At 34.6% G+C, this 27231-nt stretch overlaps 1 protein-coding gene and 1 long non-coding RNA gene across 9 annotated transcripts in view; one reads left to right on the top strand and one right to left on the bottom strand.

Annotated features, from left to right (window-relative positions):
- UBR3 (ubiquitin protein ligase E3 component n-recognin 3) overlaps window positions 1-27231 on the top strand; it is a 237534-nt gene that overhangs the window by 71970 nt on the left and 138333 nt on the right. For 4 of the 7 annotated variants that reach the window (XM_032355902.1, XM_032355897.1, XM_032355899.1 and 1 more), the window contains exons 11-23: window positions 933-1019; window positions 7445-7510; window positions 7592-7681; window positions 9016-9144; window positions 9798-9850; window positions 9952-10085; window positions 10450-10535; window positions 13101-13242; window positions 15717-15813; window positions 22237-22378; window positions 24296-24400; window positions 25434-25607; window positions 25786-25818. In XM_032355902.1, the coding sequence (XP_032211793.1) occupies window positions 933-1019; window positions 7445-7510; window positions 7592-7681; window positions 9016-9144; window positions 9798-9850; window positions 9952-10085; window positions 10450-10535; window positions 13101-13242; window positions 15717-15813; window positions 22237-22378; window positions 24296-24400; window positions 25434-25607; window positions 25786-25818 (1338 nt within the window). The remainder of the gene's footprint in view (window positions 1-932; window positions 1020-7444; window positions 7511-7591; window positions 7682-9015; window positions 9145-9797; window positions 9851-9951; window positions 10086-10449; window positions 10536-13100; window positions 13243-15716; window positions 15814-22236; window positions 22379-24295; window positions 24401-25433; window positions 25608-25785; window positions 25819-27231) is intronic. The other 3 variants (XM_032355900.1, XM_032355901.1, XM_032355903.1) reach the window with 1 other exon arrangement.
- The window catches only part of LOC116597750, a 131958-nt gene continuing 120065 nt past the window's right edge, over window positions 15339-27231 (bottom strand). For both annotated transcript variants that reach the window (XR_004288768.1, XR_004288769.1), the window contains one exon: window positions 15339-15788. This is a non-coding gene — a long non-coding RNA (uncharacterized LOC116597750). The remainder of the gene's footprint in view (window positions 15789-27231) is intronic.

A 27231-nucleotide genomic window follows, 5' to 3' on the forward strand; every position in this document is an offset into this window, starting at 1 on the left:
TGGCTGTACCATTTTATATTTCCACTGGCAATGTGTGAGGGTTCCAGTTTCTCCACATCTTGTCAACGCTTTTTATTTTGCATTTAAAAAAAATAAAGCCTTCCTAATAGGTTTGAAGTGATAGCTTATTGTGGCTTTGATTTGCACTTTCCTAATGACTGATCATGTTGAACATCTCTTCATATGCTTATTTGCCATTTGTAGATCTTCTTTGGAGAAATGTCTATTCAGATCCTTTGCCCATTATTATTTTTTTTTTAAGAGAGGCTATCATGATTTATTTTGCCATTTAACTTAATAGTTTCCTATTTCAGTGGCTCAATTTCTCCATAAAACATTCTAATTTTCTTTCATATTACCTTCGAGTGGCACACACTTTTCTTTTTAGCAAGCTAAGATATTCACAGGCTGCTCATAGTACTTAAATGTTCTCTGCTCTTTTGTTGGTCTGTTTTTTTTTTTATTGTGGCAAATATGTAAAATGCACAGTTTCATCATTTTTAGATGTGCAGTTCATCGACATTAAGTACATTCTGTGTGTTGTGCAACCATCACCACCATTCATCTCTAAGACGTTTTCATCATCCCCAAAGATGCTGTACTTATTAAACAGTTAATATTAAGAAACTTATAATATTTTTGGAATCTCTTTGAATAGAGCTTGATATACATCACATAAAACTATTTCAGCTTTGATTCATTTCCAAGAATAAATTATATAAAACATAACATGCTGTGTTTTTTAATTTTCCTAATTGTCTCTGGTTGTTACTATTAGTTTGTGAAACGATTTCTTAAAATGGCAAATGTGGTCTTTTGATTTTATATATATTATGTTACCATTATATGTAATTTTCATGTATTACATATAATTTGAAGTTGAAAATATACATATTTATATAATGTAAAATTTGTATAACTTATTATTTTAGGAAACTCAAGAGTATACTCGAAATGTTGTTAGATACTGCCTTGAAGCTCTTCAAGATTGGTTTGATGCTATTAACTTTGTAGATGAGGTATGTATATTTTTGACATATATAAAGGCACTTAAGAAAAGTGTTACATCTCATTTAACTGAAAATAATGAATATCTTTTCATGGGATAAGGCAAAGAAGTTAGGATGAGGATATTACCATTAAGTTTAAAAAAGGAGAGGTGGACGATCAGTTCTTTGACATTTATGAGATTCTGAAGTGTACTAATCATACTTGCTTATAATTCCTTTATCTGTTATGAAGGGTTTATGTCTCCATATTTCTCAGGAGTAAAAATTAGTTTCATTTAGAGGGGTTAAAGTGACCGTGCAAATGTGGATAGGATAGGAGAGTTTATTGGAAAGGGTGTTACATCTTCATTAATTGGTCAGTGTTCTGTGGGCTTGAACAAAGGTGATTGTTATAAATAATGAGCTGAGAAGAGTTGGCACAGAACATACTCTGTATGAATTAAACAAGGGCTTGCTTGTAAATAGCCCAAGTTTTCTCTCAGAAGCCCCTTTTATTCCTTTTATAAAGTGGGTTCACAGTATGCCATATGCATAAGGAGGGCCGTGTTTCAGACCACTCCAACTCCCCCATCTCATTTCTGAATCCTGGGCAGATGGAACTCCTGCTGTCTGTATGTCTGTCTCTCTCTCTCTCTTTTTTGAGGGTGGGGAATTTTTTTTCTTTTTCTTCACCTTTCTTTAAAAAATTTTTTTGACACAATCACAAACTTACTGAAAATTTGGAAGTGGAGTACAAAGAACTTTGTTTTCTTGAACCATTTGACTTGATGCCCATTACTCTCAAATACTTCAGTGTGTACTTCCTACAAGCAAGGGCTTTGTCTTATACAACCAGATACAATTACAAAAATTAGGAAGTTAACGTTAATGTATAATTACTGTCCAATCCTTAGAATTCCTTCATGTTTTATAAATTGTACATTGTTGTCCTTTATAGCAAAATCATCCTATTCTGAATCCCATGTTGCATTTAGTCATCATGTCTCCAGTCTCCTTCTGGGACAGTTTCTTATTTTGAAGAGTACAGCTAGTTCAGTTATGCTATAGAACACCCCTCAGTCTGGGTGTGTCCCATGATTAGATTCAGATTATGCCTCCATACATACTTTCAACCTGTTTTACTCCTTTGCCCTCTCTAGGATTAGTCACTCAACTGGAACTTCTCTCATTCCAGTTCTCATTTGTATTTGAAACTTAGGAGGTATTGTTGAAATGGTAGCATCACTAAGACTATGCTTTGAGGAAGGGGAAAACACCATTACACACAGAGGGTTACACACATGAAATTAATTGTTGAGGTCAGGGGTGGAGTTAAGGACACTTAGAATCATGTATGGTATATAGAGCAGCTGAACTCGAGGAAATAGTAGATTTATTTTTTACACAGAAATATTTTAGGAATTTATTGAATATTGGAAAGAATTTAAAGGGATTTTTAATAGAAGAGAAAATAAGCATAGAACTTAAGGAATCACACAGTATGGTTTGTTTTTTAAGGTATTTTCAAAGTTTTTTGTTTCTTAAAGTGCTTTGGCATATTTGTTCCTCAAAACAACCCTTCGAAGTAGAGAAGGTATTATCTCCCCCCCACCCCCCACCTTTTTGTACAATGTACAATGGAGATGCAAAGATAGTAAATGAATTGCCTATAGTTGCATAGCAAATTACTGGTAGTTCTGAGTCTAGAGCCCACATCTCTTAATTCCTTGTCTGGTAGTATTTCTTTTTCTTTTTCTTTCTTTCCTTTTTTTTTTTTTTTAAGATTTTATTTATTTGAGAAAAAGAGGGAGAGAGACGGCGAGAACAGGAGGTGGGGAAGAGCAGAGGGAAAGGAATAAGCAGACTCCCCACTGAGTGCAGAGCCCTATGTAGGGCTCAGTCTGTGGGCCCTGAGATCACACCCTGAGCTGAAATCAAGAGTTAGACGCTCAACCAACTGAGCCACCCAGGTGCCCCTTGTCTGGTAGTATTTCAGTGCTGTTGGCTATTTTCAGTGGAAAGAGCTATAAAGTCAAGCAGACTCAAGTATAAATTCTGGCTCTGCCACAAACCAACTAGCTATATGGTCTTAGTTTTTCTTTTTTAAGATTTTATTTTTATTTATTTATTTGAGAGAGAGAGTGTGCGCACACACGAGCGGTGGGGGGGAAGGGATAGAGAGAGGGAGGGAGAGAGAGAAACCCAAGCAGACTCCCCGCTAAGTGTGGAGCCCAACCTGGGGCCCAGTCCTATGACCTGGCGATCACGACCCCAGCCTAAACTGAGAGTTGGACATGTAACCGACTAAGCCACCCAGGTGCCCTTTAAACAGGTTTTTAAAAGTTATTTTATTTTAAACATTTTTTAGCATTGCTGAATCCATCTCATCTGTTTATTTGAAGATAATATTATTAGCTAATGAGGATTGACTATGAGGCATGTTACACTTGTGATAAATATTTCTTTTACCATAATCCTTGTGAGTGAATATCAGAAGTTATTGGGGTAGTCTAGCACAGATTAAATAAATCTTTTGAACTGAATTAACACAAATCAAACAGTGATATTAGAAACAAGGGATAGAATAAATTTCGCAGTAAGTCAGGCCATTTAAGAATCCTCAAATACATGAATATTCTGTAGGGCAATGATTATGAATATGTGGCAGGGTAGTTTGATTGGAGTTCTTTGATAAGAGGGAAGTAGTATACTTATTAGGTACTTATTGAAGTAGAATATATTGAATGTTTGCTGTTTAAAAAACACTGGAGATAGGTAATGAAGCAGTCCCTAATTTAAGGAAATGGGAGAAAGGTAAATGGTTAACATGATTCTAGTGCTCCTGTAAAGTTGTGACCAGGTACTATGGGGGAGAATAGAGTGTAGTATCTGATTTAGCTTGAGGGATTTAGGAAATGTTTCCTAGAGGAAATGTCATTTGAGCCAAGTCTTAAGGATATGTTAATCCATTGGGAGAAGGGATGTGTAGTATTTGAGGCAGAGAGAACAGCATAGAGGCACAAAAGGTTGGTGAGTTAGGGATACTACCTGTGGTACATGAGTTTATGTGACAGGAGATGAGGCTGGAGAGGTAAGCTGTCTTCTCAAGGGTTAGAAGGTTATCAGGGGGTTGGAGCTATAGGGAACCATTAAAAGATTGTGAATGGAGGAGGTACAAGATTTAATTAATGTTTTGGGAAGATCACCTCCTGGAACATATGGAGGTTTAAATAGCTTAAGGTATTTATGAATGCAAGGAAAAAAACATTCTTGAGGCAGCTTAATTAAGGGGAGGCCTAATTTCTTGTGAGTACAAAGTGGGTATCTCAGGGATCTTATGGCAGCCTCAGTTCCTGAGGAACTGAGTAGAAAGCTGAACAGGAGCTCCTGTCTTTGGCCTTTGCTTTGCCCTATTTACCTTATTTTTTCTTCCCCCTCTGTGTATTGGCTTTCTGTGCTTCTTTGCCTACCTATGTGATGAAGTTGTTACAATTTCAAGCATACATCAAGATTCTGAGGATGTCTCTGAATCCAACATCCACTTTTTTTAAAAAATAAAAATTTAAAAGATTTATTTATTTGAGAGAGAAAGAGTGAGTGAGCGCACGAGCTTGGGGAGAGGCAGAGGGAGAGCAGGAGGGAGAGAGAATCCTCAAGCAGACTCCCTACTAAGCAGGAGCCTGACATAGGGCTCGATCTCACAGCCCTGAGATCATGACCTGGGCCGAAATCAAGAGTTGGATGCTTAATGAACTGAGCTACCCAGATGCCCTCCAACATGAAGTTTTTTAAGAGAAAAACTTATTTCTTATTGTTCAGGTTGTGTGAGATATCTTCTGCCCCGATTCCAATTAGATATGGCTATTATAAATGACTGTCAGGTTCCATTCTGTCTGTGTGTTCAGGAGATGGAGTAGGGAGAGATGTTCTAAAAAGATGGGGAGAGTTGTGAGTTTGGCAGATAGCACAAAGGTGTGTCATGGAGAGTAAGAATAGAAAGCAGGAGGTGTTACTGAAATCTAGGCACTAAATGTTGTTGAGGGCTGAGCTAAGGTTAGGGGCAGTGTGGAAACAGGGAAGGAAGTTGATTAAGAGATATTTGGAAAAGCTAATAAACACGATTTGGTGCCTCATCAGATGTTGGAGACTTGTGAGAGGGAAAGAATCTACACTTCAGATTTGAATTACTAGGGAACTGGAGAAGAAACATTGAGGAGGATTGTGTTTTAGGACAAAGATGCTGAGTTTAGTTTGGACCCGAAGTATTTGTGGTTCGCATAGGCTATTAAGTGATGATGTTCAGTGGACACTGGAATGTAAGGTTTGGAATTTAGGAGCGAGACTTCTGCTGAGATTTGGGAGTCCTCTTGGTCGAGTTGGCAGTCCAAGCTGTGAATCTGGATAAAGTCACCTAGAAGGAGAGGAGTAGAAAGCTGAGAATGATGTCTGACAACCTCCGTTTTATATGGAAGCAGTGGAAGAAGAGTTTAGCAAGTGGCTAATCTGTCACATTAAAAAAGAAGGGATTATGGAGTATAATGCTGCAGAAGAGTATGAACTTAAGAAATACTAAAGCCTTGAAAGACACGACAGAGTCCATGACTTTGTAGGTAATAGTACTATGTGTTGGGTACTATGTTAAAGATAATCCTCACGGTTGTCCTGCTCCTTATTACTTCTGTTCTACAGGCCAGTCATTTTGGCATGGAGAGTTTGAGTTTCTTGCTCACAGCTTATAGCTGGAGGTGGCAGAGTCAGGGTTTGAACTCATGCAAATCTAGCTTTTAAGAGTCTGACTGTCCTTAATACCTTCAGAGGAAATTGAGGGAGATTCTGATTTAGCTAGTTAGTATAGAATACCTTACTCAGGTGATTATAGTTATGTGGGAGCAAACTTATTTTTAGTTGTAAAATAAGCATAACATAAAATTTACCATCAGGCATTTTTAAGTTTATTTTTAAGTATAAGTCATGTTAAGTATATTCACATTGTTCTGCAGCGAAACTCCAGAATTTTTCATGTTTGAAAACTGTAACTCCTCATTTTCCTTTCCCTTCCAGCCCCTGACAACTATCATTGTTTTCTGTGTATGGTTTTGACTATTCTGTGTACTTCATATAAGTGGAATCATACAGTATGTCTTTTTGTGACTGACATTTCACTTTGGATAATGTCCTTAAATTTCTTATGTGTTGTTGCATTTATCAGAAATTCCCTCCTTTTTATGGAAGGCAAACAAAAAGAAAACTAAGGGATGGTGACATATTGCAACTCTTTATAACTTTTTTATAACTTTATACCAGTATTACATCAGCATAATTGAATGTTCTGGATAAAGTTTTTTTTTTTTTTTAAATTTTATCAAGAAAATATTTGCAAAAGCATTTAAAAACAAACATTACCTTTTTAATTTTTCTTATTTGTTTAAGAAGGACAGTTGTTATATAGTTTTGTTCTATAGTGATAGAATGATCCATGGGATTTGTAGATCTATTTATTTATTTATTTATTTAAAGATTTTATTTATTTATTTGTCAGAGAGAGAGCGAGTGAGAGCGAGCACAGGGAGACAGAGTGGAAGGCAGAGTCAGAGAGAGAAGCAGGCTCCCTGCGGAGCAAGGAGCCCGATGTGGGACTCAATCCCAGGATGCTGGGATCATGACCTGAGCCGAAGGCAGCTGAGCCACCCAGGTGTCCTGGGATTTGTAGATTTAAAATACAATTTATATAATATATATTTTATATATATTAAATATATAATATTTACAAGAATGTCAGAGTTCCTTGATACATAGGGTACTAAGCTTTCTCAAGGAGGGTGTGTGTTCAGTGCCAGTGTGGGGAGCAACTTATCCAGCTTGTGAACATAGGCAAGGCCTTCCCCTGTACCTCACTCTAGGACTGTGATCAGAGCCTCTTACCGTCTGAGTACAACAGTGGAGTCCAGACTGGCTCTTCAGTCTTAAGTTTCCAAGCTTGAATTTCCCTACTTATAAAATGAGAACATTAATAGTTTATACTCCATAGTGTTCTTCTCAGGATTAAATGAGGTAATGTGAGTCAGGTCAGTTGTGATTATTGTTCTGGTTACTACCGTCATGTTTGGTGTGCATGCATTTGAAGATTCCCAAATAGGCTACTGTCAAGGGAAATCCATTCCATCCCTTGTTCTGTGCTAGATGCTTCGGAGGATTCAGCCTTGAGTTGTATATAATTTCTGCCTTCAGAAACCTGCAGTTAGGCATTTCAAATGGAATTAATTTTATCTATGCAGTGGTTTTTTAAAGCTATTTCATCTAAAAGTTTAAGTTTTGTTAAAAAGGTATAGGAATAAATCAAGGTAAAAGTGTGGTTTTAGCATTCTGAAACCTTTGAACTTAGCATTCTGAAACCTTCTTTGAACTTAGCATTCTGAAACATTCTTTGACTTGTGGATTTTGTTTGTTTATTCCAGCCAGCACCTAACCAAGTCACTTTTCATCTTCCCCTTCATCGTTACTATGCTATGTTTTTGAGTAAGGTAAGATTATTGTCCAGCAATTTTTTTTTTAAATATTGGAAATTAAGTGTTGAATTAGTAATTTTTTTTCATAATTTTTAGGCTGTGAAATGTCAAGAACTAGATTTGGATTCTGTTTTACCTGATCAGGAAATGTTAATGAAACTAATGATTCACCCACTCCAAATTCAAGTATGTATTCAGGCTTTTATTTTAATTGAATTTCTTGGTTATGTGGTTTGTTCTTTATTTTATTTTTATGCATTAAATTTACATTGTTGTTATAGCCAAAATGTTTGAAAAAAAAATTTTTTTTAAACTTGGGTATTTTTGCTAGATTATAGTTTGGTCTTTTTTTTTTGTCCTATGAAACTTATATTTAGTTACAATTTCCCCAGGAATTCTTTTCACTGTATTTACTCATAGGGAAGTTTCTTTCTTTCTTTTTTATTTTTTTTATTAACGTATAATGCATTATTTGTCCCCTATAGCACATACCCTCCCCAATATCCATAACCCAACCACCCTGTCCCCATCCTCACTTTGTTTCCTGAGATTAAAAGTCTCTTATGGTTTGTCTCCCTCCCGGGTCCCATCTTGTTTCATTTTTCCCTCCCTTTCCCCCGATGACCCTCATAGGGAAGTTTTTAACATACTACAGCACTGTTTTGAGAGTCAGGAGACCAAACAGATTTCTAGCATTAGTACTACATCAATTTAATTACCAGGTTGTTTGGGGTAATTTGATTCTTAGTTTCCCCATCTGAAAAATGAGAGGAGAGAAAAGAGGATTTTCATGCATAAGCACTATGGTTTCTTTCAGTTCTAATACTATAATTTTGTGGGCCAACTGCTTATGTGTAGTAGATGGACTGGCACTTTACTTTGTTTTTCCTGGCAATTTTAGATTTTTTAATTATCATTGAACTTTCACACTGCGGGTTAAGAGCAAGTAAGAGATGAAGTTATGACTGTGCTTGGTTTTAATTGATGCAGGACGCAAATACATGAAGAATTAAATATTAATGTTATGAAACATTATAATCTGACCTTCTATTACCTGCTAATTATTTGAAAAATGACTAGTTTGGGACAGTCAACTTTGTTTTATACTTGTTCCTGTGTTTCTTTAAGCATAACTTAATTTTTTTTTTTCTCGAGAAGGAAGGTGTTAAATGTAAGTGTCATTGATTCCTCATGAAAGATTTCATTGAATATTGTTATAAATGTTTGCTGAAGTAATGGAAAATTAACTCATGTATAAACTCCAAAAGAAGGGATTGTATGAGCACATTAAGTGAGCACATACATTTAAAAGCTCATACATTTTAAGTGCATAATGAGCACTTAAAAATTTTAAAATATGTATTTGAATTGGATATTTTAAACTAACATGGGTCAGGATGTCATGCTTATGCTCTGATCAAGTTATAAAATATTTTGAAATGATTATTCATTGTAACATGTTTTTCATAAAGATTAAATTTAGAAGACTTCTTTAATTTACTTAATTTTTGGTTTACTAGGCAAGTCTTGCTGAAATCCATAGCAATATGTGGGTAAGAAATGGTCTACAAATCAAAGGACAAGCTATGACCTATGTCCAGTCTCATTTCTGTAATTCCATGATTGACCCTGACATTTACTTACTACAGGTAAGCCAACTTGATAATGCAGATATTGTACTTTACAAATATGGGATTAGTTTAGAGAGGTGACTCAGTGATGACACAGAGAGGTCAGTGCTCTTGAAAGAATTTATTACTTAAATTTCCCAAGAGAAGGAGGTGTGCGATGCCATACAGAGCCGTAGAGGAAGCATTAGATTTTGGTCAAGTGGTAGGAGCAGGGGCAAGGGGCAGTCCTAGAGCAGAACCTTTTTTGGCATTTGCATAGGAAGGACAAGACAGGGCAGGGGAAACAGTTTAAGATTGGTTAGTTTGAATAATTCCTGTGGACTTCGGGGCATCAGAGCTGACCTTCCCGATCTGGTGCTTGGTCTTGGGTTGGTTTAGGGCAGGGGGAATATTGGCTTGCTGTGTGAGAGTTAGATAAAGGGGGTGATTGACTTGCTTGTAAGATGTTTACTGCTGCGTAAGTTGTTTACTGTCTTTAGGAATAGCTTTAGGAATATTTACTATTCATAGGTAGATGGGAGAGAGGTGGTCTGTCTCCATGTCGCAAGCCATCCCGCCTCCAATGTCAAAACATAAGATACAGAACACAAACAAACAACATAATTAATATAAGAAATGAAACAATGTTGAGAAATAAAATTTCTTTTTTTTTTTTTTTTTGTCTTTTAAAGGTTTGTGCTTCTAGACTTGACCCAGATTACTTCATTTCATCTGTCTTTGAAAGGTAAGCATAGTTTATTAAGACAGGTATTAGGAAGTATTTGGAATTTAAGTTGATTTTGTTTTAACTTAAAAAAAATCTGTCTCAAATATTTCTTATTATAGATTTAAGGTAGTGGATTTGTTGACAATGGCGTCACAACATCAAAACACAGTACTTGATGCAGAGCATGAGAGATCGATGTTAGAAGGCGCTCTTACATTTCTTGTGATTCTTTTAAGTCTTCGTTTACATTTAGGTAAAAAGCACTCATACTAATGCTTGGGTATTAACTATCCTCCCTTTCCTCCCCTCTCCCTGTGGTAGTAAATTGCTTATGGAAAAAAGAAAAGGATTTGGATATTTTTAAACATTGTTTCAAATTCTTGACATGATGTATAGTTGTTACTCCTTTTAGAATATCCTTTAAAAAACCCTTTACTTAAGGGAGCTGCAAACAGTAGGTTATTTAAACTGGTTATATTTGGGGCATTGCAGTCTTTGCTCTTTAATTTTTGAAACTTCTCATTTTTTGTAAAACAGCTTAATAAAAAGTGTGGTAAGTTGTTTGTTTAAAATTTATGTATTTTCAGATTTATTAATTCTCTTTTTAATTGTTTTAGGGATGTCTGATGATGAGATTCTCAGAGCAGAAATGGTAGCCCAGTTGTGTATGAATGACAGGACACATAGTTCATTGCTGGACCTCATATCCTTTTAAAAGTTTAATTTTTTTATTAAATACAGGATCTAAACAATGATTTGTACAGATTAAAGATATATTACTTTTGTGGTTAAAAAATATTTTTAGAGTTGAAAAATAGTGTGGAAAAGAACTTCAGTTGTTTGTTCAACTGTGTGTTCAGGGCTAGTGGCAGATATTTTTGCCATTGTTACCTATCAGGGAACTCTTACTGGCCTTGGTTAGACTTCAGAACTGATAGCTCTGGGTACCCAAGGATCTGCCCTTCTAGGACAGCATTCCTGAAAGGAAGCTGGACACTTTGTAAAAAGCAGCTATGTCTACTTTACTGTATGCCTAGGTTGGAATTCATGGCTTAAATTTAAAGGCATACTTTATAATTATTACCAGGGTTTTAAACATTTTAAGGATTTTTCTTTCTTAGAATTCAGTCTTTTTTTTTTTTTTTTTTAACATTTCTTTTCTTTTCTTTTCTTTTTTTTTTTAAAGATTTTTTCCATTCATTTGACAGACAGAGATCACAAGTATGCAGAGAGGCAGGCAGAGAGAGAGGAGGAAGCAGGCTCCCTGCTGAGCAGAAAGCCTGACGCGGGGCTCGATCCCAGGACCCTGGGATCATGACCTGAGCCAAAAGCAGAGGCTTTAACCCACTGAGCCACCCAGGTGCCCCCTTTTTTTTTTTTTTTAAAGATTTTATTTATTTATTTGAGAGAGAGAGAGAGAGGGACACAGAGAGCATGCTCTGGGGCAGGGGCAAAGGGAGAGGGAGAGGGAGAGGGAGAAGTAGGTTTTTCAGTGAATAGGGAGCCCTATGCAGGGCTCGATCCTAGGGCCGAATCTAGGTCCTAGGGCTAGGACCCTAGGCCTAGATCTAGGCCGAATCCTCGATCCTAGGGCTCGATCCTGAGCCAAAGGCAGACCCTTTTTTTTTTTTTTAAATATTTTTTTAATTAAATTTAAATTTAAAAAAATTTTTTATAAACGTATAATATATTTTTATCCCCAGGGGTACAGGTCTGTGAATCACCAGGTTTACACACTTCCTAGCACTCACCATAGCACATACCCTCCCCAATGTCCATAAACCCACCCCCTTCTCCCAACCCCCCCCCCCAGCAACCCTCAGTTTGTTTTGTGAGATTAAGAGTCACTTACAGTTTGTCTCCCTGCCAATCCCATCTTGTTTCATTTATTCCGAAGGCAGATTCTTAATGGCCTGAGCCACCCAGGCATCCCTTAGAATTTAGTCTTAAACCAGGAGGTTTTTTTTTTCCTTTTCTTTTTTTTCTAAATGACTGAAAGAGAGAGAGTGAGCACAAGCAGGGACAGCGGCAGGCAGAGGGAGGTGGGGAGCAGCATACTCCACCGCAGAGCAGGGATCCCGAATGAGGGGGCTTGATCCCAGGACATGGGCTCAGACCTAACGGACTGAACTATCCACATGCCCCAAGCCAAGAGATTTTTAAGGGCAAACTTATATCATCTATAAACTTACAAAACTTATGGTTCTTTGGGTAGGACAGAACATATAATATATATTTTATTATTTTTTAAGTTATTGTTAATAACATTTTAGACAAAGATTGTGTTATTTTGTGATAAGAATTTATTTCGTAAAATTTGGACTGAGCTTACTTTGCATATTATGAATATGTTTGGAATAATTGGCTAAAATTTTGTGAAATAACTTCTATGGAATGCCTATGTGATAACCTTGAAGACTTTCATAAGTGGCATCAATTTGATATTTGAGGGGCGCCTGGGTGGCTCAGCGGGTTAAAGCCTCTGCCTTCGGCTCAGGTCATGATCCCAGGGTCCTGGGATCGAGCCCCGCATCGGGCTCTCTGCTCAGCAGGGAGCCTGCTTCCTCCTCTCTCTCTGCCTGCCTCTCTGCCTACTTGTGATCTCTGCCTGTCAAATAAATAAATAAATAAATTCTTAAAAAAAAAATTTGATATTTGATAATTTCATTCAACTGTTATATAATGTATATAGTGCTGTAACTGAGCAAAAACACGCTTCCATAACTTTGAATTTAAAAGATGAATTAATTAATTGATATGAAATCAATGGAAAAAGGATCTTTGTGGCTTTCTGGTTTTCTTCTTTGTAAAAGTTTGTTTAGCATCGTTTTCATTTTTCTTTGAGGATGAAATTTTGTGTTTTTGGAGAAATAGTCTGCTCATAAAAATCTTGGCTAATTTTTAGCATACTGTTTTTGATTCTCTAAAGGAAGATATAACATTTGTAAAATGAAGAAAATGGAGATAAATTTTAAAAAACTTTTTTTTTCATTTCCTGAGATTTAGCTAATTTCTTTGGGGGGAAATAAACGGGAACTACTTTAGCATTTAATTTATTAATAGGCTTCTAGATTAAAAATATTTTAAAAGTTCACAATTAAAAAAAATTATTATTGAGCCCTTGTACTGTATAGCCCTCTTGTGGCCAATTTTCTATATTACAGCCAATTACTCTGTTTTAACAAAAGTAGTTAGAAACTAGAGTACCTTGGTAATTTTATACTTAAAAGCTGGATTTAGGCATTTTTTTTCTTGACACATACATCATATTCCAGAAAATCCAAATCCCAAAAGTGGCATTATTCCAGGCAGTTACAGTTTTGAATCAGTTCTTTCAGCTGTAGCTGATTTTAAGGCTCCTGTTTTTGAACCTGGAGGTTCTATGCAGCAAGGCATGTATACTCCTAAAGGTACGTTTATATACATGAACATTTTCTTTCAAAATCAGTTTTCTGAATGTGATTTGTTGTGTATAGTACAAGAAAATGTTTTGCTTTTTATGTATTCAGTGTTGAGTTTTTATGGTATACAGTGATATTGCTTCTATTTATTTACAAATCTATGGTTTTATGTTATATTAAACTGTTTTAGATGACTCTAAATTAGAAGAGGAACTTTATATATAAATTCTAGTTCATTTTTATAAGTGAATAAAACTATATACTTAAAATTTTTTAAAAACGTATTTTCTCTCTAAATTTGATTTTGAAATAGTTCTCAGCACCCCAAATTTAACTTGAAACAGTTTAAAATTAAAATCTGTATAGAATATTGATTACATTTTCTTACATTTTTTTTTCCTTAAGTGGTTGGTTTTCCAAGGTTTTCTCCCTGACTTCATAGAGACATGCTTGACAAGAGCCAGAAGTAGGTGAAGTCTTCATTCACAGTCTTGTCTTTCTTACTTTCACATGTTCACTAATCTAAGTTAAAATTCTGAAGGAGGCACTTACATGCTTCTTGACTTCCTCAAGACGCTTTGTCTAACTGAAAACTGATGCCCACATAGAAGTTGTAAATAGCACATCCTGTGTTTGGCAAAACACAGCAGAATAAGCCTGATCATGTGGGATTTTTTTTCCAGGAGATCACAAAGGTAAATCCAGAGTCTCTGGTAGCAGTGTATATTTCATTAAAGGAAAAGCACAGTGTTTCTTTATTGTAGATAATACTTTGCATCTAAAGTTCAGATGAATTTTTGGTGTGGAGTAGTACAGTGCTTAATAAGGTGTAATGTGAGGATTACCTTTGTCATACTTACTTGTGGTCCTTATTAAAAATATGGGTTTCTGTGCCTCAGCCCCAGTCTGCTCTCATCAGGGTCCCTGGGGATAGATTCTGGGAATCTGCATTTTTAACAAGCTCTATAAGGTGATTGTCATGCACAGTAAAGTTTGAGACACTGAGATAGAGCATTGGGCTTTTGAAGATTAGAGTCAAGAAACTAGTTTTCATATACAAATACAGTATTGAATTGTGTTAGTTTGTGTGTTATTGAGAAAAGCAGTCTCTTAACTTTGGATTTGACTTATTTGTAAAAAGAGTTGGAATGCATCAGAGTTTTAAAGGCTTTTTAAAAGTGGTTGAAATAAACCTTTAGCGTTGGGGAACTAAACCTTAAGTAAATCTGTTACACAAAACCAATGAAAGCAGACCTGCTCTTGTTAATGTGGGTGTGGGTAGTGGACATCATTTCTCAGAAGTGGCCCCAGTTAAACTTCTGTGGGAGTCCACAGAACACTAAAGTCTGCTAGACTAGTTAATCACTAAAGTTTTCTTCTGTTGCTATGGTTTTATAATTCTGGTAAAAAACATTGGCATTTTAATTGTACAGATTAATAGATTTAACAGTGAAGGACAATAAATGATAATAGATATAATAACAAAGGTCTTTGTCTTTGTGGAGGCCTATCTTAAGGATCTTAAGTCATACTTATGAGAGATAATTTAAGATGAATGAATGGTCTGTTACATGAAAATAGGGACAATTGTTAACAGTTTCTTATGCCAGGAAGTTGAAATTACAGTAGATGTATAGAGAGAAACTTAAGCTTCTTAATGTTTTCAGATGCTAAGAATTTTGCTAGAATGAGATGGGAAAAAATAAATCTAGACAAGATATACTCTTGAGGCAGTGGTTTCTAAAATTACTATTCTCAGGCCATGTTGTAGATTTTTACCACATCTAAATACCATCTCTTTTATTATATACCTAGTCTGCTATATCTCTCTAAATGGATTCACTTTTTTAAACTTTACCTCCTGCTGAGCATGATTTTTAGTGAGATTGTGGGTTTTATATACAATGTGCAATTTCCTAATATATGTTATAATTGTATAGTTACTAAATGAAAATCTTTGTACACTTAAAAATCATCTGTGTACTACCAGTTTATACACATACCACACATAAGGTGATGGTTCCTAACTGTGAAGACGGTAAGGTGATCAATGATCAATTTTACAAACCAAAATATTACAAAGTAGGACCTCTTGAAAATCAGTAGCTCATTAGTTTTTTAATTTAGTTTTCATATTTATATCTCTGAATATTTTCAAAGTTGTTAATGCATTGTGTTTCTTACATTCTGTTGTCACTTTACAAAAAAAAAGATGAACTAAACCTTTATGGTGAAGCTTTATCACATTATAACACCTTTTTTACATTATAATAGTTTTTGCTCATTAGTTCTTGCTGACTTAATATTCATAATGATGAAATTATGATTCTTGACTTAGAATAATAGTCACAATATCAGGCTTATTAAAGAAAATATATAATCAAACTATCCCATCTTATGAATTTAAAATATACTTAAATGTACTTAGTCATCAAGGATTGACTGAAGTCAGTGTTTTGTTTCTACTTTCTTTTGAATAATAGCTGAAGTCTGGGATCAGGAGTTTGACCCTGTCATGGTCATTCTTCGAACAGTTTACCGTAGAGATGTGCAATCTGCAATGGACAGATACACAGCATTGTAAGTCTGTTGTTATATTAGTATAATAATGGGTGTTTTCTATTTATGTAGAAAAATTTGTTATAACACAAATGTGATATGCTATCATTGAAGTATACTCTTATTCTTTAGGAGAGAAAATAATATTCTGAGATTAAAAAAATGTCTTCCAGATATTTTTGTTCTCAAGATTCTTGATGCAGATCTGATAAATTTTATAAAATGTCAAAATAGACATAAATTTAAAAAAAAACACACACTTAGTTGCTATTTGACCAGTCGGATGCAAAACCTGGTTTTATGTTGTTCTACTTTTAAACCAGTAGAGGAGGCACAAGTTAAGAGAATAAAATTGTCTGCTATCAGAGATGATGAGTATTTACAAAAAGTGTGGTGATGTTGCTGTGTTTTTCACAACTGGGAAAATAGCTAAAGCAAATTAAATTTTACTTGTAAATATTTAACAAAGTGGTTCAAAATGATTGCAGAAAAAAGTTTTGAAGAATATCTTTTCAATGAAGAATTCATTTTTGTTTGCTGTTTTTGTAGAGTATTTAAAAAATGTTGTATTGCTGAACGCCATATAATATCTTTTATCTGCTTTTCTAAATCATATATTAAATATTTTAAAACAAATTTTATTTTTTTATTTTTATGTTTTAAAACAAGTTTTAAATATAAAAATTTCTTTGATCTTGAGAAAACATTTGTCTATCCAGGTGTAAATATAGATATTAGGTATAATTGAAACTTCTCTTTTGCCAAGACTTTGCAGTAATAGATATATGTTGAATTTTTGATTCATCACAGATATATCTGAAGTAGTTTGTAATGTAGAGTTTTAGCAGACCCCTCCCTTCTCCTCAAAATAAAGACAGAAACCAAACCTAGTTCAGCCATCAGCATCTCTCTCTACCTTTCTCTAAAACCCTTGGAGAAATAGTCTGAGGTTCTTCATACTCTCTTTCTTTTTTAAAAAGATTTTATTTGTTTGAGAGAGCGAGCACGTGCGCTCAAGCAGGGGAGGGGCAGAGGGAGAGGGAGAAGCAGACTCCCCACTGAGCAGGGAGCCGGATGGGGGGCTGATCCCAGAATCCTGGGATCAACACGTGAATGGAAGGCAGACCCTTAACTGACTGAGCCACCCATGTAACCCTGGGAGAGCACTTCTAATAGTTTGTCTCCAGTTAACCAAGGTACCAGGTGCTGCTGGTTTCTGAGCCTTTTGAGGATTCTGTGGTGTTACTTGGATTGATGCTCAGCTTTCCCCATTGTCTTGTGATTTGGTTTTCTTAACGCTACTAGATGAGTTACCAGGTGTCCATATGCTTCCTAGTTAACAAAATCTTTAATTATTTTTTTTTTGTGACTTTCCCCATCTTTGTGGCTTTTGTCCTTTAAAAAATACCATCACTATAGTTCTCTTGGAGTTTTGGGTGAAAATAAAATTAAATACTTAATGTTCATTCTTTGATTTTTAACTTCAAGTGCTGAATTTGTAACTCACTTTAATTTGCATTGCCTGGATTACTAGGTGAGATTGAGCTTTTAAAAAATCTGTTGATTTCATTCCATGTTTCTTGCTGTGAGAACTGTGTATGGGTTATTTTTTGCCAGTTTTTCTATTTTTGCAGTTTATTAGTTCTCAAGTTTTCCTTTTTACATTTAGATCTCTAATCCATCTGGAATTGATTTTTGTTTGTGGTAGTGATTCATTCCTTTCTTACTGATTTGTAATATGCGAATTCTGTCATTTATAGTTGATCCTCATTGTTTGTAAATTCTTTATTTGCAAATTTGGCTACTTGCTAAAGTTTTGAATCCACAGTTAATACTTGTAGTTTTTCCTGGGTATTTGCAGGTCTGTGTGAACATGCAGAGTGCATCAGCTGGGGTTGAACAGAGCAAAGTTCTGCCCTCTCTTTCAGCTCTCATACTTTAATCAAGTATTTTTTTGTGGTGTATTTAATGCTATGTTTTTGCATTTTTGTTCTTTTTTGTTTGATTTTGCTATTTAAAGTGGCCCCCAAATGTAATACCGAAGTGCTGTCTGGTGTTCCTAAGGGCCAGAGGCTTTGATGTGCCTTCCAGAGAAAATTCATTGTTAGATATGCTTTGTTCATTCATGGATTATAGTGCTGTTGGCTGTGACTTCAGTGGCAATGAATCACTAATATGGTACATTCAGAAAGAGGTAGAGGAAATTCACTGATCTGTACATGAGGTCATTCCCAAAAAGTGTTAAAATAACACTTGTAGTGTGTGATGAAGCTATGGGAAGGTTAAAAGCTAAATTTGTGGACTCATGAATGAAGACTCATAAAAAAAGTGTAGTGGATAGCTTTGTTGTGAGGCTGAAAGCCAAAGAAATTCCTTCATGTTGAGCAAGGGGTCAGAAAAAATGTTAAACCTTTTTTTGCTAGTGCTTGGCTGGCTTCCTGTTTCAAAAGGTAGTAAGGTAGTATAATGTGAAAAATTTTAAATATACAGGCAAGGCAGGTTTTGTAGATCATGAGGTAGAAGAATTTAAAAAATACTTGCTAAGAGTTAGAAAAGGGTCCCATGAAAAAGCAGATTTTTCATTGTTATAGGAGTGTCTTGATTACAAGGACATTGACAAATGTAATGCAAATGGAATTTTGATTAACAAAATTGACCTCAGACTTACAGGAGCCTAATCCTGTATTTTTTCTGGGAGCAATAATTAAATGTTTGTGGTGATTTTATAGAAGATATAACTACTGTTAATAAAGGCACTTGACTGTATCAGGTATCTTTATGTGTATAGATCTGTATCTCTTTTGTTCAGTTTGTAAGTTAATGCCATACTATCACAAATATTGTTAAGTTTCTCTTCTTTCTCCTCTTCTTCATTCTCCTCCTTTCTTCTCTTTTCTATTTACAATAGTTATTTATTCTTGGCTCTTTGCCTAGAATTTTATGATGAGCATATGAAACTTAATGATGAAACATAATTGGATTTTGATTGAAATTGTGTTGATTGAAATTAATCAATAGCATTTAGATTAATTCATGGTTAATTTGGTGAAATGCCATCTTTTAAAGTTTTATTTTAATTCCAGTTAGCATACAGTGTTATATTAGTTTTAGGTATATAAAATAGTGTGATTCAGCAACACCATACATCTCCAGGTTCTCATCACAACAAGAGCACTCCTTAGTCCATATCATCTGTTTAACCCATTCCTCCCCTTTGCCCCCATCCACCTCCCCTCTGGTAACTATCAGTTTGTTCTCTATACTTAAGGACTCATTTCTTAATCTGTCTCTCTCTCTCTTACTTTTTTCCTTGTTTTGGTTCTTAAATTCCACATATGAGTGAATTCAACTTGTGTTTGTCTTTCTCTGACTGACCAATTTTGCTTAGCGTAATACTCTCTAGCTCCATCCAAGTTGTTGCGGATGGCAAGAGAGATCATGAGGGTGGATGGAGGGGGGTGGTGTAGAGGGAGAAGCAGACTTCCCACTGAGCAGGAAGCCAGATGCAGGACATTATACCAGGACCCTGAGATCATGACCCGAGCCAAAGGCAAGCACTTACCCTTACTTAATTAACTGAGCCACGCAGGCGCCCCTCTTTGTTTAATTGTCAAAGGATTACCGGATTTTTTTCCCAAGGCAGCTTTAGCTTTATACTTTCCCATCAGCAGTGTATGAGGATTCCAGTTTCTCCTTCTCTTACTAACACTTACAATCTTTTTGATGATAGCCATCCTTGTGGGTGTCAAGTAGTGTCTCATTGTAGAATTGATTTGCATTTTCCCTGATGGCTGATGATGTTGAGCATATTTTCATGTGTTTATTGGCCATTTGTGTATCATCTTTGGAGAACTGTCCAGATCCTTTGTGCATTTTTAATTGGAGTATCTTTTCACTATTAAATTTTAAGAGCTCTTTATATATTATGACTAGTAACACCAGAAATAGGATTTGTAAATATTTTCTACTATTCTGTGGGTTGTGGGTTATCTTTTCACTTTTTGAATATATTTTGATGCACAAAAGTTAATTTTAATGAAGTTCAGTTTATCTAGTTTTTTCTTTTGTTGCTTGTGCTTTTGGTGTCGTATCCATTGCTTAATCCAAGTTACAAAGACTTATGCCTATGTTTTCTTCTAAGAGTTTTATAGTTTTAGCTCTTGTATTTAAGTCTTTGATGCATTTTGAGTTAATTTTTACATATGGTATAAGGTAGTGGTTCAGCTTCATTTTACTTAGGTAGATTTTTTTTTCCCCTAAGATTTTATTTATTTATTTGACACAGAGAGAGATCACAAGTAGGCAGAGAGGCAGGCAGAGAGAGAGGAAGGGAAACTATCTCTTGCTGAGCAGAGGGCCCGATGCGGGGCTCGATCTCAGGACCCTGGGATCATGACCTGAGCTGAGGGCAGAGGCTTTAACCCACTGAGCCACCCAGGCGCCCCTAGGTAGATGTTTCTTGAAGTTTTGACAGAACTTGCGTATTCAACTACCTGGCCTCATTTTTTTTTTTTTTTTTTTTGAGCGGCTTGTAATTTTAAAAATAAATCACTTTCTTTAAAGCTTATAGTCTTAGGATTTTAATTTCTTTTTGAAAGGGATGGTCAAGTTATATTTTTCTAGGAAACATTTTGTCTTAATATATAGTAGTTAAAAAATTGTCTTTGCCTTTTTTCATTCCTTTTATTTATTTGTGTTTGGTGTTTCTTATTCCTTATCATCTTATCAGAGGACTGCCAGTTTTACTTTTTTTTTTTTTTTTTAAGAATAAACTTTGATTTTATTGTTTCTTCCTTTTCCCCCTTGTTTTCTATTTTTACTTTTTTCTTCTTTGTTATTATCTTCTTTCAATTTAGTTTGGATATTCTCCCTTATACACTTAGTGACATTTTACAAAAACAAACACATTTAATACTGGGAGCTTCCTTCTAAGTACTGCTTTAGTTGTATTCTACAACTGAATTTGTATTTCACAACTTTTTTCTGTATAGTTTGAGTTCTAAATTTTAAATTTTTCTATTATGATTTTAATTATGTGTGAATTTCTAAGAGCATTGTGTTATAAAATGTCTACATGTCTGAAGTTTTGGGTTATCATTTAGTGAATTTTTATTTATTTATTTTTTTAATTTTTTAATTTTTTTATTTTTTTAAAGATTTTATTTATTTATTTGACAGAGAGAAATTACAAGTACACTGAGAGGCAGGCAGAGAGAGAGAGAGAAGGAAGCAGGCTCCCTGCTGAGCAGAGAGCCCGATGCGGGACTCGATCCCAGGACCCTGAGATCATGACCTGAGCCGAAGGCAGCGGCTTAACCCACTGAGCCACCCAGGCGCCCCAATTTAGTGAATTTTTAATTTTATTTGCTTTGTGACAAGTGGTTGTGGCCCATATATCCATTCTTTTGGTATTTTTTGAAATTTACTTTCAATTCTAATATTTTGTAAATTTCCCTAAATAGTCTAAATGCACTTAAGATTATATGTATTCTCTAATTATTGGATGGTCTTTAAATGTCTTTGGTTCAAGCTTATTGATATTTAAAAACCTTCAAAATCCTGGGGCTCCTCAGTGGCTCAGTCATTTGAGCGTCTGACTCTTCATTTTGGCTCAGGTCATGATCAGAGGGTTATGAGGTCAAGTCCTGTGTGTGGCTCTGTGCTCAGTGGGGAGTCTGCTTGAGATTCTCTCCCCCTCCTCCTTCCCACATGCACATTCTCTCTCACTCAAATAAATAAATAAATCTTTAAAAACAGTTTTCAACATCCTAATCTATTTTCTTAGGCTTTCTGTTAGAAATGTGTTAATATCCTTTATTATGTTTGTGAATTTGTCAGTTTCTTGTGTAATTCTCTTAGACTTTGCCTTTTGTGTTTTGAGTCCGCTGTTATTTGAGGGTGAAGCTTTTCAAAGGTGTCAGCTTTATGTGGAATCTCAGTTCCATCTCTAAACCTTGTATGAGCCTAATACCTTGAGATCTGCCTGCTCAAGGACTTTAAAATAATTGGTAATCACATTGTTAGTGCCTTTTTTTTTTTTTTTAAGATTTTGTTTGTTTATTTGACTGACAGAGATTACAAGTAGGCAGAGAGGCAGGCAGAGAGGGTGGAAGCAGGCTCCCTACCAAGCAGAGAGCCCGATGTGGGGCTCGATCCCAGGACCATGGGATCATGACCAGAGTTGAAGGCAGATGCTTTAACCCACTGAGCCACCCAGGTGCCCCTCATTTCTTTTTTCTAGTTTTCAGCTTAGGTCTCCCTACTCATTTTTATTCTATACAACATGTTTATTATGAAAGAATAGCTATCTGTTTGGCATTTTTGAGCAATTTAATTAAAAATGGTACTGCATAGAAAAATATGCAAAAAATTATAGAAAACTATTTAAACCACAGTTTAATCTTAAATCTATCACCTAATTTTAGTTTTGCTTTATTTTTACAGTTTAAAACAGAGTGGAAAATTCCCTGGAAATCCCTGGCCTCCCTATAAGAAAAGGACGCCACTGCATCCCAGCTATAAAGGTCTCATGAGACTTTTGCACTGTAAAACTTTACACATTGTGCTATTCACTCTGCTTTACAAGGTACAGTAGTAATTTGAATAGAAAGATTCAGATTAGAATTAATTTCCATAATTTTCAAATAAAAGTGTTAACAGATAATATTTACATAAAAGTACTTTTTATAAAGCAAAGTGTATTTATACTAAATACTATTCATATTAAAGGTGTGTGAGGATATAAACACATATATGTCATAAACACATATATGTGAATTCTAAGTTGAAAGTTGAATTCTAAGTTGAAAGAGTAACTACACCATTCTTTGTGGGAAACTATTCATCTTACCCAGTTTAGATAATGTTAAAAAATATTAATATAGAATATGTTAATAAAACTCAGAAAATTATTCTTAGTCATTTTTTTCTTAGCTTTTAGGTTACTCATTTGAAACTGTAGGATTCACTGTCGTAAGATTTCAAGCCAAAATTTATTTGAGTTTAGTTAATAATGTTTTATTTATTAAGAAGAGGCAATGTAGTAATGATAGGTCATAGTTGGGAGTCTGCAATCTGTTCTAGTGTGTTGTTCATACTAGCTGGGTGTGTGGCTGAGCCTTGGTTTCCTCTCTGTAAATAGTGGATTAGGAAGGATGATCTCTGTTGCCTCCCAGCCTACAGTCACCTCCTCCTGACGCTGATCCTCCCACCATCTGCACTACCTGCCTACTGTTTGTGGAACACCAGTTGATAGATACTGTACTCCACAAATTGTAGATGCTACCTTGTATAATCCTCACAATAATTCTGGTCTATTGTTCCAGTTATAAAGATGAGAAAACTAAGGCCAGAATCTGTTGCTCAAGGTCAAATAGCTAGGTATATACAGAATTTGTATAAAACAGGTTTTTAAAAGATTATGAAAGTTTACTGTCTTCACCCCTGTGCCAAAGATGAACAAAAAAGCCTTCTTAGTAGTCAAAATAAACATTAGAAAGGCAGCTAACTGAAAGTCTTTGTTCTTTAGTCTGAATAAATTAGCTCTTAGGTGACAAGTCCTTCCTTTTTTAAGCCTTCCCAGCCATTTGGGCAGTTTCTGTGAGGCCCATTCTAGAATGTCCTCTTTTGTACTCTTACAGTCTCACCTGCAGCTAGCAAGGTATTCCCACAGAACCTCCTCTTTGTACCCCTTCCATCATTTGGCGAGAGGGGTTTCTTATAGTGAGGACAACATGATGGCTGCCAGGCTGTTTTTTTTCTTAGGATATTTTAGGTATCTTCCAGGTAGTAGTTTGTTGCATCATATTGAATGAATGATTGTTGTAGGTCAGCCCTGAAATCCTGCATAAGCTATGTAAAGCTTGCAATGTGTAATCCACATAAAGTCAGATTTAATCGATGTTTCCTTAGAGAAGCCTCTCTTACCTAGTTGAATCCCTTTTTCCTTTCTCACCCATATAAAATACTTACACATACATATACTCATCTGCACGAAATACTCAGGCTGGGAACTTTAATTTTAGAGTCATTTTAAGAACATTAATATTCCATAAATATTTATTATGCTTCCAGTTATATGCCAGGTGCTATGCTAAATACATTTGCATGAATTATCTTATTTAGTACACTTACTTATCTGGTATTTTTGTCGTCAGGAAAAGAGTATCAGCAAACGAGGATGCAAAACGTTCTTGTTAAAATTATTTTATTAGATACTAGTATATAATGATGGATTTAGTGGACTATTTAATGTATTACCTTTAGGAATCCATGAACCAGTATTTCTAGATGTTGCTTAAAATACTGTTGATCTTGAGAAGGAACCTGTTCTTTTGATTTTAGTTTGTCTTTTCACCAAGATGTAGCTTTACTTATTTTCTGATCATGCTGTACATTTATTTATATATATATTATTATGTCATTTTCATCTATAAGAACATATTTTTGGATAAAATATATTGTGCAGCAAAAGTAATTATGAGGCATTTTTCCCTCTTTAAAGATTTTGATGGATCATCAAAATCTGTCAGAACATGTACTCTGCATGGTTTTGTATCTGATTGAATTAGGACTTGAAAATTCAGCTGAAGAGGAATCAGATGAAGAGGTAAGTTGGTTTCTTATGTTTTTAAATATTAAAATTATAACATGCCGTAACAAAAGTAGTGTATCATCTGGAAATGTATTTATGGATTCATCATACACAGAAGATATTCTTAACTACTGGAAAAGGCCCTTTTTGATCTTCAAATATATATATTCTTTTAGAGGTTTCCCTCTCCTTATGATATTATTGAATTTGAAATTTATAATTCATAAAATGTAGATCTAAGAAAAGGGGTTAGTGCACTTTTGGTGTTACGCTGATAACATTGACTGCTGACTAATAATTCTTATGTTAGGATTTCCATCTAGAATTCCTAATAATTTGATTAGGGATTATTTTTGAGTAGCATGTTCTTTTTGGGAAGGTTTTAAGTATATGAAGTAAATATGGGAGAATTTTTAAAGTATTCAAGAATACAAGTTGTTAATGTTATAGGACTTTAGAAGTATCATTTCCATAAAAACAGTTGTTACTAGAAATTGATTTTACAAGTGTAAGATTTCCTTTATCCCTTCTCTCCAAAAAGACAAAATATAGCACAGCATAGTGACAGCAAAAACAAACAAGTAAAAAGACTAGGCAGTATGTTGTTGTCTAAGTTGAGTCAATATATATTCTTTTGTAGGTATTCAAAGATCATTAATATTTCCTTAAGACTAGGTCAGACTTTGATTTTTCAGACTTTCTTCTGCAGTTCACATTAGGATTACTTGACTATATTATGAGTTATTACTAATAGATGCTGAAAAGTATTCTGTACTGTTAAGTATTTCAGATTGAAAAGTGTATTTTTTTCAGGAGAAATTCAGCTGACTTCCATTGGACTTACCCATATTAGTATTGAGAAATTTACTCTTGTATTTTATGTTTGGATTTGTGTTTATTAGCACTTTATAATATATATATTAAAGATGAGACTGTAAAGGATTTGGAAATAAGACAGGCAGTGGATGATTGTTTGGGCTGATTTAATCTATTTTGTATGTTAGAGCAGATTTGACAAGCTTTCATATTCATTATGTTCATGTTTTAGGCATCAGTGTGTGGACCAGAACGTTGTCACGACAGTTGGTTTCCTGGCAGTAACTTAGTGTCAAACATGCGACACTTTATAAACTATGTTAGGGTGAGAGTTCCAGAGACTGCTCCGGAAGTGAAGAGAGACTCACTTGCAAGTACCAGCTCTGACAGCTTGAGTTCTTTACAAGTAAGTGTAGAAGAGAGAAAGATAAAAAGGACTATGTTATGAAGGGGTATATTGTTTAGATCATCCTATGATACTCAAAAGAAAAATGTAGTTTTAGGTAACTTTAAATTGTCTTTTGTTTCCTATTATATATCTAAGCAACTTCTTCCTCACCCATCTTTTTCCTTTAATCTGCCAGAGTTCACGAAGGCCAAAAGTTCTTCAAAGAGAGGTAGATGTATATAATATTTGCATTAACTAGCAATATGGCTTTAACTGGAAATCGGAAAAACACTTTGAAGTATTTGTGTGTATATGTGTGTGTTTAATATGGTTAAATTAAAAAAAAGTTTACTTTGTGTGTGTTTTTATATAGTGATTTAGGCTTAATTTTAAAGAAAATTCATATTACTGGTTAAAAAATAATACGTAGTATTTAATAGTCTGTATTTCTTAGGATTTTGGACAAATTGTAAACAGTACATTTAGGTCTGTTTGCGTTTAGCATTGTTACTAACATCTTAAAAATGAATGTTTCCTAAATCAAAATAAATTTAATCTTTAATTGCTGGCAGCATGTCCATTTATAGTTTCTTTCTTTTTTTTTTTTTTTTTGCTTCTAAGGCAATTAATTAACTTTGATAAAATAAGTTCACATAAATCTTAATATATTGTATATTTGGATTTAGTTTGAAAACCACCTTTTTCATTGCATGTAGCTAATTAACTAATTTTTAAAAGGCAGAAATGAAAAATCTTAAAATGACATGCCAAGTAACTAAACTTAATCACCTCTAATCTGTACAATCTATTTTTGTGGGTAGAGAGCACTGCATCAGATGTTTCTGTTAGTAGGGTCCATTTATAGGAGCTTTCTTTGCCTTTGACAGCGTATTTTTACTGTGAACACCATAAAGAATTTTGATTAAACTGAAATCTTAATAAGAAGCAGCTTTTGCCTCTAATGTTGGTACAGAGTACTTTGAAAAATAGTTTGGATGTTAAAAAATAGTGTATACTATAATTTAGCTCATAAAAGCTCAACTGATACTGGAGCATCCTTTCAGTGCTTGCTTAAAAAAAATTAAATCCATTAAATTGACTCAGATCCTAATTAAGAGATGATTTCTAAGAGCTCTGATGCAGCTTGACTGCTTGAACAAAAGACTATTTAGAAGATAAATTATTGAGAGAAATATTTAAAATTTGTTCAAATAACAAATTATAGTGGTATTCAGATATGACACAAATCAGTTTGGTTTTTCATCTTTATATTTCCTTTTAGTAACTGCGTGTTAGAAGTAATTTTCAAACTTTGAAGTTCTTTAGAAATGAAATTAATTAGTAGTTCAGATCCATTAATTTAGGAAAAATTTGTAATTTACTTAACTAGAAAATGTAGCAGTCTTATACAAGTTAGTAAAGAGTATAGTTTTCTTTTTTTAGGAGAAGTATAGTTGACATACAATGTTGTATTTGAAGAATATAGTAGTCTTGATGAATAGTGGTGGAACATATTTTATTCCTGTAAACTGGTGAGGAACTTAGTGTATGATTCCTCTTTAATATGGCTATAGATACTAGACAGGCTTTGTCTGTTTTTCCTGGTAGATAGGCCTAGGAGGCTGAGAAAGAGGTGTTACTG

The sequence above is a fragment of the Mustela erminea genome, chromosome 8 (genome assembly GCF_009829155.1).
Source record: "Mustela erminea isolate mMusErm1 chromosome 8, mMusErm1.Pri, whole genome shotgun sequence".
Classification (NCBI taxonomy): domain Eukaryota; kingdom Metazoa; phylum Chordata; class Mammalia; order Carnivora; family Mustelidae; genus Mustela; species Mustela erminea.